A 14,043-nucleotide genomic window follows, 5' to 3' on the forward strand; every position below is an offset into this window, starting at 1 on the left:
GGGGCACTTTGACCTAAAGCTCATCGAACAAGCTTTAGTTCAAAGTGCCCCACCGCCATTTTTCAGTGCAGGGATGCTGATACACATGACACTGGAGGCTGCTGGAGTGCATTAACTTCTGTGCTTTAGCCAACTCGATTAATCAAGTGTGCTTCACGCTGGATTTACAGCATGTTGGAGCTGCCTCGCTGCATGTCTGTAGGAGCCCTTTGGGTTCATCTTGTGAGTCATGTTTGCACACCTAACAGTGCTAAAATTGCATGGCATGCCACAGCACACCTGAAAAGATCTTAGCTGTGGCACCATAGTTGAGAACCATCACTTCCCTAAGAGCTTGGACCATACAAATAGATGTAGATGAAAAATGGCAGTACTAGATCCCTAATAAATGTGCTGACTGTGCTTTGAAGAAATATACTTGTTTATAGGTAACAAGCCTGAGGAAGATGTAAAATGCCAAGATGGAGGATGCCACCAGTGAATGTAGGGCTCGTGCCTTGGTGAGAAGTTCAGTCTCTTGAAAACTGAGCTGCTTGAAAAGGGAAGCATTTTGAGATCCCTGAGAGGTGTTGGTTCTGGTCTCTTCTGGGACTCCTTTTGCTGGAGTGCCTGATATTGGTGCGATTCGCTCTCTGAAACATAGATCGAAATGCTTTCTCCTGTCGTGGCTGCTGTGAGATGAAAGAGAATCTACAGCTTCTCCAGCAGCTGAGTTTTGATTTCTCTCTGTCCCTGTGTAACTTCAGTGTCTGTTCTGATGTTGATCATGGGCTTTTCAGTCAGCCGTAGCGTGAAACAGGTATTTAGAATAAATGCAGTGTTTCCTGTAGGGTTTTAATTGCCAGTTGTAAAGCTGACAAGCCTTATTAATTCCATGTTGTAAGGATATATTAGCAGCAACAGAGGCACTGAGTTGCAGTCCTAGCAGGCTTAGTGTGATGTTGCTGGGCCTGGTTACATTTGAAGAATATCTTCACAACCCTAAAGGTGGGAAATGTAGCCTTTACTCACTCAGGAAAGCTTTTCTACCTACCACTGTCAGTGGGTTTTCAAGCCCTGTGTATACTTTTACACACTTGCATTTATAAAAATAGTATCCTCTGTCAAACGTGTTTGAAAGCCAAATTCTTCAAACATTAAGAGCAGCATTTTTGTGTTGGTATCAAATTAATATTAGGATTTGGTACAAGTAGCTTATATCAAGACATCTTATAATTAAAGTATAAGTTATACTGTTCTTGCATCTTTTTGTATCTCTTTTCCGAACTGGCAAGTATCTGGGAAGACAAGCATGCACAGGCTCAGCATACAGTTATAAGTAAATGACTTGTCATTGAAATCCATTATCATTTCTGAAGAGTGGATGCTTTTATAAGGGTCAGCAGTTGGCAGTTTGAAAAATCATGAATCCTATTTGTGTTTTACTTTCAGCTAACAGTTAATGAAGCAGCCGCTCAGCTGTGTGTAAAAGATAATGCATTGTTGACCAGGAGAGATGAACTCTTTGCGCTAGCTCGACAGATCTCTCGAGAAGTTACATACAAGTATACTTACAGGACGACCAAGTAAGCTTTTAATTAATTCGGGGAAGCTTCATGTGTAGTGAACCAGCTTAGTAGTGGGGGGGTTGTTTGTTTGTTTGTTTGTTTGTTTTGGTTTTTTTGCTTTGGAAGCATTAAAAATCTCAGTCTTATTTTGTGACTAGAAGAACAATTGCATAAGGTGGGGAGGGAGCAGATAGATGCATAAAATAGATATTTTTAGTAACACTATATGAATCATGGAACTTTCCTAATGCTATTATCAATTGTATTATGTAGGCTTTCTAACCTTTTCATTTGCCCTTTATTTTTCCAGATTCAGGAATGGTATATCCCCTTTCAGTATACCATCTCTGAGAATAAAGCTTCTTGAATGTTTGTTGAAACTTGTAATTCAGATATGATATAATGAGTACAGTGGCCGAGGCCTAAACACAGTTGCTTGAATCCTGTTAATCCAATCTGTATACAAAAGGCAGAAGCAGTGATGGGTGGTTTTACTGGCATGGTTAAAAAATAAAAATGTGGGACCAGATCTAAATTGATGATTTGTCTTTATTTGATTTGGAAAGAAACTACAGTAAAGGAAGCATGATGGATTTTTATATCAGATTATCTATATTATAGTATTAAGAGATTTCTTAAAATAGGATTATAAATATAATTGACATTTCTGGTAGCTTTGTATAGTAATATTTAGAATATATCTCCTTGATATAACATTTTCCATATTTTTGTAAATATATTGTCATTTTTCAGAATTTTGCCCCCAACAATTTGTATCCTCCCTCCCCCCGTTTCAGTTGCTTTTTCCTCCCGTACCATAGATGTGCTAAGGCTTTCCCTCATGTTGCATAGCTGAAGCCAACAGCATATCATTATGTTCTTTCTCAAACTTTGTTTTGAAGTGAAATTCATCTCTGTTCAAAAGAACAGCATATCTGAGTTTTGCCCATGGGATTAATTGCACCTTAATTTAGTTTAATATGTCAGGTGCTTTTGGTATGTTTCTCGTCTCGCTGTATGATCTTGTCTGTATTTGCTCTCATCCTGTTACTCTCCTTCTCCCTAGTTAAAGGCCTCTCTGCCCAACAGCAGATCAGCCCAAATGGAACACCTTAGCACTTTAATACAGCATCTTAACTGACCAAACTTCCTTGCCCATAGTTGAATTCCATCTGCTTACCCTTCAATGCATCCAGTCCTTCAAAGGTGGCTAGATGAGCACTCCTAATACATTCAGTAGGACTAATTGCATGAATGAGATGTAGGGTTTGGCCCTACATTAGTCTACTAAAATTAATCCTTACTGTAGCTTTGCTGAAGTCATGAGAGTTGTAGCAGGGATGACACTGAGTCGCTTTCTTTTCATTTTATGACAAGATTGTCTAAGTAGACTTGTGGTTTTTGACTTTTTTTTTTTCTTCTAGATCTAAATGTGGAGAAAGAGATGAGCTTTCACCAAAGAGAATTAAGCTAGAGGTATGGCATTATGACCCTGCATGGTGAACTTACATGCAAAAATTGATTTGCCTTTTTAGTTCAACAATATTTTACAGATAGGGTTTAGAGAATGTGAGACACAGATATCCTGCTTTCTTGCAGTATTTTTTTTATAGAAATATGTATTTTGCTTGTGATAACAGATCTCAAAATATCCATAGGATTTCTTTTTTGTAGTCCCTATATCCTTTGCCAAGAAATGGGGAGATGAAATCTACCTGGCTAATGAAGCAGAATGTATGCAAGGAGTTCCTCATGGAGACTTTCTTCCACTGAGGTCTTTCATTTTGATTTGCACCCTTATCTCTCACTGGCTCAGGGAAATACCTATGAGGGCTTAGATGTAATTCTTTATCTTTTAAATTAGGTATGATTGTCACAAATGGAAACAATATACAAATACATGATGTAGGATAAGCATATACTAAGGTAGGATAGGCAGACAGAACTTAGATGGGGGGGTTACACCGTTAAAAAAATTATAATATATAAAATGAGGTGCATTAGGCTCTAGTTTTATATAGGTTATAAAACATGGGTCAGAATTCTGATCTATGAATCAACTTAGCAGATTCTCTCCTAGTATATGCTTTCCTTTATTGGAGGGGAGCAGAGCAGGGTGGGGAGACGCTTCTCATTGTAGGACACAGAGAATATCCTTTCACTGATTTATTATCTCATCTGATTCAGAATCTGTTGCATTGAAGTCTGTGGGACTTCAGTGAGATTTGGATCAAGTACACAATACATAACTGCCCATTGATTTAATTGAATAGTTCTGTGTAGGAATTGATGGTAAGGTATTGGTCATGTAGGCCTGTTATGTAAATCACTAAAACTGTTATGTATCTGAATGTGTCAATGTATGTTGATAGTACTTTTCAGTGTTTGTTGATAGTTGTGTATGTTGATAGTACTTTTCATAATCCCTTCTACAAAGTGTTTATATGCATATATACACAACTAACATACACCAGCACATGTGACTTAAATAAAAGTCGTGTTGCAAAGTTCTTATTTAGAAGTGGAAATATTATGAACAGACACACTGTGTGTGTGTGTGTGTGTGTGTGTGTGTGTGTGTGTGTGTGTGTGTGTGTGTGTGTGTGTGTGTGTGTGTGTGTGTGTTAGTGCCTTTTTCTTATGCTTCTGGTGTTGGAAAGGCGGTTAAGGCCATTTAAAAAAAGTTGATTACACTGATATATACACATGTATCCAATGTGGTTGATTTGATCATCATTTCACTTATTTTCACTTATTTTTAACTGATTGTCCTCTTTGCTACTATTTGGGTGTCTGTCTGCTATTGCTATGATTTGCTGTAGATACCAGCCACTGAAATAAATAGTACAGCATTTTAAAGTATGCTAGGTATTTTAAGTCTGTATTAAACTAGCATGTAATAAGGAAATGGGGGTTATAGTATTTACCATATAACTATAATACAGCCTTGCAATGTCTTGGAAGGGAACATTTTTCATATTTAATTCCTTCAGTGATGTTTACTGTTGCGTAGTAGCATAAGGCTTCACATTTTAGTTACCCATGCAAAGGCAGCTCCCGAGTGGGCAAAACTAAAAGAGTGTAGTTAGTCTGAAAAGCCAGCTATGAATAAAAGTTTTCTTAACAATTCTGCCAATACATGTGCACTTGTAATCTTCATCTTCGTTTTGTTGTACAAAGTTTTGATGATGTCTGAACACTTGCATGTAAATGTAAGATCTGAAGAATGTAAGCATACCAAAGGTTTACTTGCAACACAAGACCTGTAAATCTACCATATCATTCTGTTATGCATTGAGATTTCCTTTGACCTGTGTTGAATTTTCGGCATTATAAAATGAGAAATGAGACCTTAGAAAACCATATTAAGTCACCTAATCCACCTTTCTTGTTTAGTATGTACAGTTGGGTTATTCCCCACAACTTATTCTTTAGGTATTTTTTTGTCCAGTCTGATATTGAATGACATAAGAAGTGGAGTTCCTCCTGCTTCTATTGGGAGAATAATCCACAATTGAGTAGATTTAACCATTAGAAAGTATTTTCTTTGTTCAGTAGCAGCTGGCAGTGATAAAGCATCTGAAATAAAAAATATTCTCTTATAATTTGCTATTAGCAATTCACATAAAAGCAACATGGCAAATATAGAAATCCAGAGCCAATACTTCAGGTTGCTTCTTGGGGGATAAGATTTTTATGCCCACAGGTGCATTCTGACATAGACAGAATGGTGAAATGCAGGGCATTTTCTTAATTGTTGCAGTGTTCTTAGCTTAAAACTTCTGAAGAAAGATGTTCACTTTCATTCTACTTATTTTAAAATACTAGTAGTTTGAAATGCATGTGAATTTCTTTCTATGGAAGATGATGTCCTAAACTACAAAATAATCATGTCTAAATCGTAATGCTGCTCTGCATAAATGTACCCAAAACACTTTTTCAATAATGATACTGTAGTGCCAACTAATATGCTAGAGCTGACAAAAGGAGGGCACTTTCTGCTTTACCACAATTCTTTACTGAATGTTCAGGAGCCTTATCATGTAAGTAGCATTTAGGCAGGGCAGTTATTTCACTATATAATAGACTGTGGCTCTTACTGTTAACATTTCTGTCATTTTCCCCCTAAAATATGCAGTTGAGCTGTTGCACAAGTTTTCTTTGGAGGTTTATTAGATTATTTTATCTGCAGGTTTATTACATTTTACTGTTGATTTACTTCTTGTTAATAGTGTTTTTCTATAGAAAGGTGGAGGCATAAAGAGAAATTACAGAATTCTCTCTCCATTTTTGTATCAGTGCTCTTGAAAGCTGTGCTACTGCATATCCTGTCCCTGAATATAGTAGATGAGATAGTATAGTGGGTTAACAGAAAGCACCTGACTTTTCACTTCTGGAGCTGTAAGGCCTAAGTCTGTATTTTTTTCAAAAGTAAAATCACTTGTTCCCTTAGGCAGGGCTGGAATTCTGTGACCTGATCCACTATTACATTGCTTATTAGATGGTCATGTACCCCTTAAAGAAGTATGGTGTAAAATGCTACTCTTCTGATTTTGAAAGGTTTAGCACCCATTTTGCATTGGTGTGGTGTGAAAGACAGCTTTACAAGATGACTTTTTATGGGGAGCAGGGAGAGAGAACTTGGTATTTTGAAGGTCAGGCCTGGGATGTGCTAGCAAAGATGTGTGGGCAAACTTGCACATTGCTTAGCTCCAGCCACTGTTTTAAATCCTTCCTCTTCTTGAGCACTGAATTCACACAAGCATTACAAAGAAACCAAATGCCACGAATTACATTAAATTACCTGTAAAAGCCTTTCTCTTCCCCCGTGTGGTCTCCCCCTTTTATTGATAGAGTAGGTGGGCAGGCTGTGGGAGAAAGTGTACAAAGAAAAGAAAAAAAAATCAAGAAAATGACAGGCTAAAGAAGCAGAGGAGGTGGGAGAAGGAATAGAATGAATTGGTTGGGATGGGATGCAGAATGAATGAAAGTGAAGTGCTGTGACTCTTAAATGTTTCTTCTGGACAAAGAGCAGGAGGGAAGAACGAGGATGCAAGCAGCAAACCCTCCTACTCATCAGCCACCTCATTCCTTGAAGGTTGTAGTGGGGTGGGGATGCCCCTTATTTTGTCATCTCGGATGAGTCAGTAGTAATGTGATTCAAAGTGGTGAGTTGTTGTTTTGCCTTGTCAGTCGCCGCTACAGTCACAGGTATATCACATAAAAAGCACAGAGATAGACGGAGACATGTACAGGGTGGCTATTCATCATTATTGCCTCTGTCATATGTGCTTGAAGAGATTTCCATTCCAAATATAGTATTGATAGAGGGGAGAGGAAAGAAAAGAGAAATTAAAAAGTTCCTGCTCTGCTTTAGGCTGATAGTACAAAGGAATTGTCAGCTGAATAGAGGTGTTAACAGGGGGAAGAAGGGGAATGGGAGAGCCTGTTAAAAGTTAAGCAGTTAAAAAGCTTAGTAGGAGTGCCCTCAGGGGCCTAGAGGTGAATGGGAGACTGCAGAGGAGACTCAAAGAAAACATCTGTACTTCATGGCAGCTCTGAGGGAGGGAGAGAAGAGGAGAAGCAGATGCCCACTGCCATTATTGCCAGGCAGGTTGGCAAAGTCAGGGCCAGTGCGATGGCATTGGGATTTCAGTTTCTCTCTCTCTCCTAGTTTAGAAGAAGAGACCCGTTATAATCTGTTGCTTGTGTAGGACAGGTGTCATTAGAGGGAAAGAAAATACACATGTGGGACTGAGAACATCTGTTATAAGAAACCTTGTTTTATATTTTTTTGAATAAAACTTACAAAAACATGTTTTATAAATTAATCTGTTCTCTTATTGTAAGCCACCCTGAGCCCTTGTTTGGAAGGACAGCATAAATCAAATAAATAAAACCACTTTTGAACACCCCCTTTAAAAGCAGCCAAGTAATAATGTGGGGAAACATGCACATTAGTAGTTCAGACCCCTGGTAAGAAGAGAAACTGGAAGAGGTGAAATTAGCTAGGAGTAGGTCTTGGACAAGCATCCCAGTGAATAGCTTACCTCTTTCGTCCCACCCCATTCTTTAATCCTAGGGCTCTGAAAAAATACTGCAGTTGAGCACACAACAGGAAGGGTGGTCCAGAATTAAATTGCAGTTGAAGAAAAACATGCAAGGGTAATGGGAAGCAACAGAAACTTGCATATGTTAAGAACCAGCTTTTGAAAAATGGCCTTCATTTTTACACTGACATATAATTGGAGAGCTATTACATAGGACACAGTTACCTGATTCGTGTAATCATGTCCAAGTGATACATTGTACATTCAAAGTTTTTATCTTAATACATATGTGCATGCACATGTGTGGACACAATTCAGATCTCACTTTAAAGTGGCCAATTTTTGTAGAGCATTTCCAAATTTTGTTTCCAAGAGTGTGGGTTTGTGGGGAATTGTCATTGTTCCAAAGTGGTACAGATTGTGTTTTAATGCTAAGAATATATTGGGGGAGTAATGCTTTACCAAACAGTTGAGGGTCTCATGATTTTCTCAGAGGAGAAAGAGAGGCTTCACTGAATTGTTTGGAGTTACTTTGTGTAGAGGGGAAGCAGATCTCCTGGATTACTACAGTATTTGGGTATTTATCCTGCTTCTTGTGTAATGGTTTCTGGTCCTTGCTGAGCTCCATGCTGCTGTGACTAGACTGCTACCAGTACCCTAGTTTACTAATCTAAAGCTTGGTCAAGTATGCAGCATGGATGTGCTATAAGATGTAACTGTAGTGTAGGCCACCATGTAGATTGTACACAGGCCTTTTTGTTAAGTAGCAGCACGTTGTTCTGTAATCAACAGCGAAGGCTACCTTTTCTCCTTGCTGGATTATAAGGTATCTGCGCAGCCAATCTGTGCATGCATATACATGCATGCTTGTGGCACACAAGCATGCATGTGCCTGAATAGAAGCAGCAAAGCAGCAAAAGATTAAATTAATCCTCCTACCTAAATTTACCAGGGTGCATGTTACTTAGGATGAATTTTACGAGAGCTGTGTTTGTTTGCTTTTTAGATGCTACTTCTCCAGTCTCCTCTTATGTGTTTTAATGCTCCTCCTACTGCAGTTCTTAGGCAATAATGATACTACCATATTCCTTCAAATACCCTCAAATTTAAGATGCATTTTCATGTTTTAATGCTCAGTTTAAGGAAAAAATGCTTTTCAGTAAAGATGCAGTTATATAAACTTTTATGTGCATGGGCAAGCTACTGTATTTATAAACATAACCACAATAATACTTAACTTCCTGGCAGTGAAATTCTATATATACAGCAGCACAAAGTCTCTTAGTAATCCTCTAAGAGGGAGAAGAGTCCTGTTTATCACTTAATATCTCTCAGACAGTGTTATCTTCTGTTCAGTCAAGGTGGTTATGTTACCTTTTGATTGGACTTGTTAGGAGTGAGATTAATTGGTCAATAAGCCCATTCCAGTCACAACTCAAAAGCTTTATTAGGATATATGATAGCAAAGGCTTATTGGTACTAATAAAGACAGTGCTTACGCAGCCTTGGATTCAGGAAGAACAGGTCTGCTGGCCAGGTGTCATGGCTTTCCTGGGGACTCTTGCTGAGTTGGTTTTTTTCCTTCTGAGCTTTGGGAAAGGTCCAATTTGTTGCTTGCCCCAGGCCCAGTATTGATAGATGGCTGATTTGACATGCTAATAATTGATCTTTGATTGGTTTTATTTAAATTTCTTTGTTTCACTGGAACTTTTGGAACTGGATGGAATCGGGTTTTAGTAGCCCTTGAAAATGGGTCAAGGGATCAACTTAGCTAAGGCTGTTTATTTTTAGGTCTCTGACCCCAGTCTATTAATCATCTGATAATTTTTAATGAAGATCTTGTTAATCAATTGAAATTTATATTTTTGAGAGAGCAGATTTCTTACCTTCTTTATGGCTTGCCTTTTGGTCCTTGGTCAGTTGTTTACCAACTGTGGCCTAACAAGGGCTGCTTTGCTCTTTCCATCCTCAAGGCTGCCTTTCTGTTTATAATCATTTGAACATGTTAGTAAAAATACGTTTATTATAGGAAAGTAACTATTAATGCATTTGGTCACTTCAGTTGTTATATTTTTCAGTTAATATTTTTGGATACAATTGTAACAGAGTATTTAGGATACAGGCCGTTGGCTTGCTGTTTGGTCATATCTCTGTAGTTTTGACTTGGGTTCCCTGAAAATGGCCAAGCTGATATCCACAGTTTCCCTGCAGTTTGGTTATGCTTTGGATAGCATATGTTTGATTCAAATTATAGTGCTATTTGTCACCCATAGCTCATGCTTCATAGGCGTATGCCTGGCTACAGTTAGAAATGCAGTGCTCTTTTTCTTTTTTTGTAAGGTGCGTGTTACAGTCTGTAGAATCCTGTACAGTCTGTTCACATGAGAGAAATATATAGAGAGTCTTTGGTCAGTTAGCATTTAGCTGTTTTGTACTATTTGCAAGTCATTGGTGATTGATTTTTAAAAAATAAATAAATAAATTGATCTTTAAATGGCTTGTTCACCCAGACATCCAGTGGCTGAAGTTGTGATATCATCCTATCTGGACTAATAACCAGGTCTTCTTTGGGTCATGCCGTGGTGGTGTTTTTGTTTTTTAACTGGATTTGTTGTGTCATAAGCATCCCAGTTCCCTGCAGGGTTTTGCACTTAAAAACTGTGTATGTGCTGTTCCACAGAGTATTATGTTATCTGCTGCTTCTCATTTCCTGTTGTGATCATTCAGATCTGCTTTTCTCTTATTTCCTGGCATTAAAAAAAAAAAAAAAAAAAATTAGGGATCTGGTCAGCATTTGCTGTCTGCCCAATCTGCTACTGTTTATTTGAATGGAGTGCAACAGTAGAGTGCTGACGTAAAAAGTTGGGCTGCATCAGGAGAAGCCTTGCCACTCCGTAAACCTCTCCACCCAACTCACTAAACCAAAGTACCAACTTGCTTGTGTATTTGGTATTGCCAAGTGCATGCACCACCTCATAGGCTTTGGCATAAATCACACCTTGACTAGCAGGAGGGTCAGCTTTTCATAGTTTAGTTAAAGTCACTGATATTTATCTCAGTTTCTAAGGATCTTCCACATTTGATGTCTTGGGGGGTGGGGGTTGCATTCAGAAAATTTTGATTTTAATAGCCCTAATTTCCTGATGCAAGCTTCATTAACACCATACCTCCTTCTTCCTGCTCTGTTTCCACTTGTTTCTGCAACTTCTAGTTTAAAAGAAATTGTATATTGCTAATGATAATCCATGACTCCCACTTGTTCTAAAATGGCTGACTATGTTTTGGATGATTTTAGATCAGGCAGTCATCTTCCTTTTGTCTGCTTTGTGGCAGTCATGTCATTTGTTGGTGTTTTACTGTAACAAGTGTAGAATACTTATTTTATGACACCTGTTTAATTTTTCTATTTTATTTACTTGTTGTTTTTTTACTTTAAGACAAGCTATTTTTAGAGCAGATATATGTGGTTTAAAAGGTTCAGTTTTTGTGTTTGAAGGAATAGGGCATTTTTCTGCTTTACATGAGGATTGTTTGTACACTGTTATGAAGCAGGAATGTTTCATGTTGAACAAATAGCATAGTAGAGTCGCAGGACGCATGTAGTTTCATAGTTGGTAGGGTTGGAAGGGACCTAAGCAGATCATCTAGTCCAACCACCTGCCATGGGCAGGAAAGGATGCTGGGGTCAAATGACCCCAGCTAGGTGGCTGTCTAGCCTCCTTTTGAAGACAGGATTTACATGTCATAAAAATTAGAGACAGAAGAATTCTTGGGCCTTCCAGCAGGCCAGCTATATTCTCTATAATGTATAAAGTTTTAACTATTTTGCTCAGTAGTGATCCATGTTGTCAGTTTTAGATAACCGTGTGTCTGTGCAGTGTGTTTAAATTTTTGTGATGTTCTGTCCAATTTTCAAGACTATTAAATTCAGCCTTTGTTGAGGGTTTTTGTAGAATACATCTCAATGTATGTGTTCACCCAGGATCAATTTTAAGCCCTTAGTCTGAACATGTAGCAAACATCAGGGATGTTACAGATAGAAAATGGTCACTCATGTTTTTGATTTTGTTAATGACTGGCATAAATAATGTTGATTTCTATAAAGAAGAGAGAGAAAAAAACCTACAAAAGTTTTAGATGCAAACTTAAAAAAAAAAAATGCTACAGGGTCTAATTCTGCTCTCTTATACTGATTTAAGTCAAGACTAAGTCCATTGGCTTTGAAGGTGTTACTGTGGACTTGCACACAAATAATGTAAGGCATGGGATGAAACAAGTTGATATGTATTGTACCAGCCATGCTGTAGTTTCTTACTGTTTCTAAAACATAGTTTATGTAATTCTCTTTCCAGAGTCTTCAACCCATGTCCCAATTTTTCACAGGAATTAAAGAATATTTTACTTTGTCGCATCTTTTTTCTCTTTTTAAAGAAAAATAATGGCCTGGGGGTTTTTTGTTTTTGCTCAACAGGATGGTTATCCTGATTTCCAGGACACTGTCCAGACTCTTTATCAGCAAGATAAAGTACCACTTGCTTTGGCTAAAGGAAAAAGTGAGGACTCAGCAGCTCTTAATTCCCAGGTAAACAAACCATGTGATATTGTGAAGTTTCTCTTGAGATGCTGTGCAGTAGAATAGAAACTGTTGCTTTTAGGCTAATTTTAAGTGTAAAATGTTGATAGTTAAAATCATTACCACCTGTATTGGAAAGTTGCTTGCCCTTGATTTTTATCTAATCAGTTTATCATTTGGTTATAGTTTTTTAAATGATTATGCTGTACTGATACAGCTTTATTTTCATTTCTTGTAAGGAAGCAAAGAATAACACACAGTTTCCTGTTCAGAGCTGATATGATACTGTCAGTACAGTACTCTTTTTCTTTTCTGTTGTATTACCATTTTCAAACAACATTTAAGTCGTTCAGTAAATAGACTAAATAGAGTAGTACACAGAAGAATTAATAAAGTAGCAGATACTGGAGTCTTACATTTCATTTCCAAGAGAGAGGCAGCTATATATGAGAAAATAAACCTCTAACTGAAATAATCATAGAAAATTAGGGTAGGAAGGGACATCAGGGAAGTCCTCTAGTCCAACCCCTGCTCGAACCAGGACTGTCCCCAACTAGATCATCCCAGCCAAGACTCTGTCTACCTAACCAGGTCTTAAAAGCCTCCAAGAGCGGAAATTCCACAACCTCTGGGTAGCCTGTTCCAGTGCTTTACTACCCTCCTAGTGAGAGTTTTTTCCTGATACCTAACCTAAACTTCCCTTACTGCAACTTGAGAGCATTGCCCCTTGTTCTGTCATCTGCTGTCACTTAGAACAGTTCAGCTCCATCCTCTTTGTAACCGCTCTTCAGGTGTACAGATTCACAGAAGTGCAGGGTTGGAAGGGACCTCATGAGATCATCAGGTCCAACCCCCCTGCTCTGGGCAGGAAAGACTGGGTAGTTGAAGGCTGCTATTAAATTCCTTCTGTCTTCTCTTTTGCAGACTAAATAAGCCCAGTTCCCTCAGCCTCTCCTCAGACATCATGTGTCCCAGCCCCCTAACCATTTTCATTGCGCTGTCTCTGATTTGCCCACTTCCTTTCCGTAGTGGGGGGCCCAAAATGAGACAGTACTCCTCATGTAGCCTCACCAGTACTGAAGAGGAGAATAATCACCTCCCTCGCTCTGCTGGCAATACGTGTACTAATGCAACCCAGTATGCTGTTAGCCTTCTTGCAACAAGGACACTCTGTTGGCTCATATTCAGCTTATTGTCCACTGTAACCCCCAGGTCCTTTTCTGCAGAGCTGCTGCTTCCCCAGCCCATAGCAGTGCATGGGATTGTTCCATCCTAAGTGCAGGACTTTGTACTTGTCCTTATTGAACCTCTTGAGATTTCTTTTAGTCCAGTCTTCCAATTTATTGAGGTCTGTCTGAATCCTCGCCCTACCCTCTATGTATCTACTACCCCTAGCTTTGTGTCATCTGATTTGCTGAGGTTGCACTCCATTCCATCTTGTGGGTAATTGATAAAGATACTGAACAAAACCAGTCCCAGGACATACCCCTGGGGCATGCCACTCAATACTGGCTGCCAACTAGACATTGAGACATTGGTTACTACCCTTTGAGCCCAACGATCAACCAGTCTTTTATCTACCTGACAGCCCACTCATCCAACTCATACTTCCTTAGATTGCTTGTGAGAATGCTTTGGGAAATTGTATCAAAAGCCTTGCTAAAGTCAAGGTATATCACATCCACTGCTTTTCCCACAGCCAGTCATCTCCTCATAGAAGGCAGTCAAGTTGGTCATGACTTGCCCTTGGTGAATCTATGCTGACTGTTCCTAATTACCACGGATCCTGGTTTTTCCTGATTTAAAAAAAAAATTGCAAATTCTCTGATAAAAAAAAATATATAATTAAAATTAATGGCCCCCCACAGGGCCC

At 38.6% G+C, this 14,043-nt stretch overlaps 1 protein-coding gene across 2 annotated transcripts in view; it reads left to right on the top strand.

The window, feature by feature from the left end:
* The window catches only part of NAB1 (NGFI-A binding protein 1), a 33,688-nt gene that overhangs the window by 12,117 nt on the left and 7,528 nt on the right, over positions 1 to 14,043 (top strand). For both annotated transcript variants that reach the window (XM_019523107.1, XM_019523108.1), the window contains exons 3-5: positions 1,432 to 1,565; positions 2,972 to 3,023; positions 12,069 to 12,179. In XM_019523107.1, the coding sequence (XP_019378652.1) occupies positions 1,432 to 1,565; positions 2,972 to 3,023; positions 12,069 to 12,179 (297 nt within the window). The remainder of the gene's footprint in view (positions 1 to 1,431; positions 1,566 to 2,971; positions 3,024 to 12,068; positions 12,180 to 14,043) is intronic.

Source organism: Gavialis gangeticus, unplaced genomic scaffold (genome assembly GCF_001723915.1).
Source record: "Gavialis gangeticus isolate Ggan-Ray unplaced genomic scaffold, GavGan_comp1, whole genome shotgun sequence".
Lineage (NCBI taxonomy): Eukaryota > Metazoa > Chordata > Crocodylia > Gavialidae > Gavialis > Gavialis gangeticus.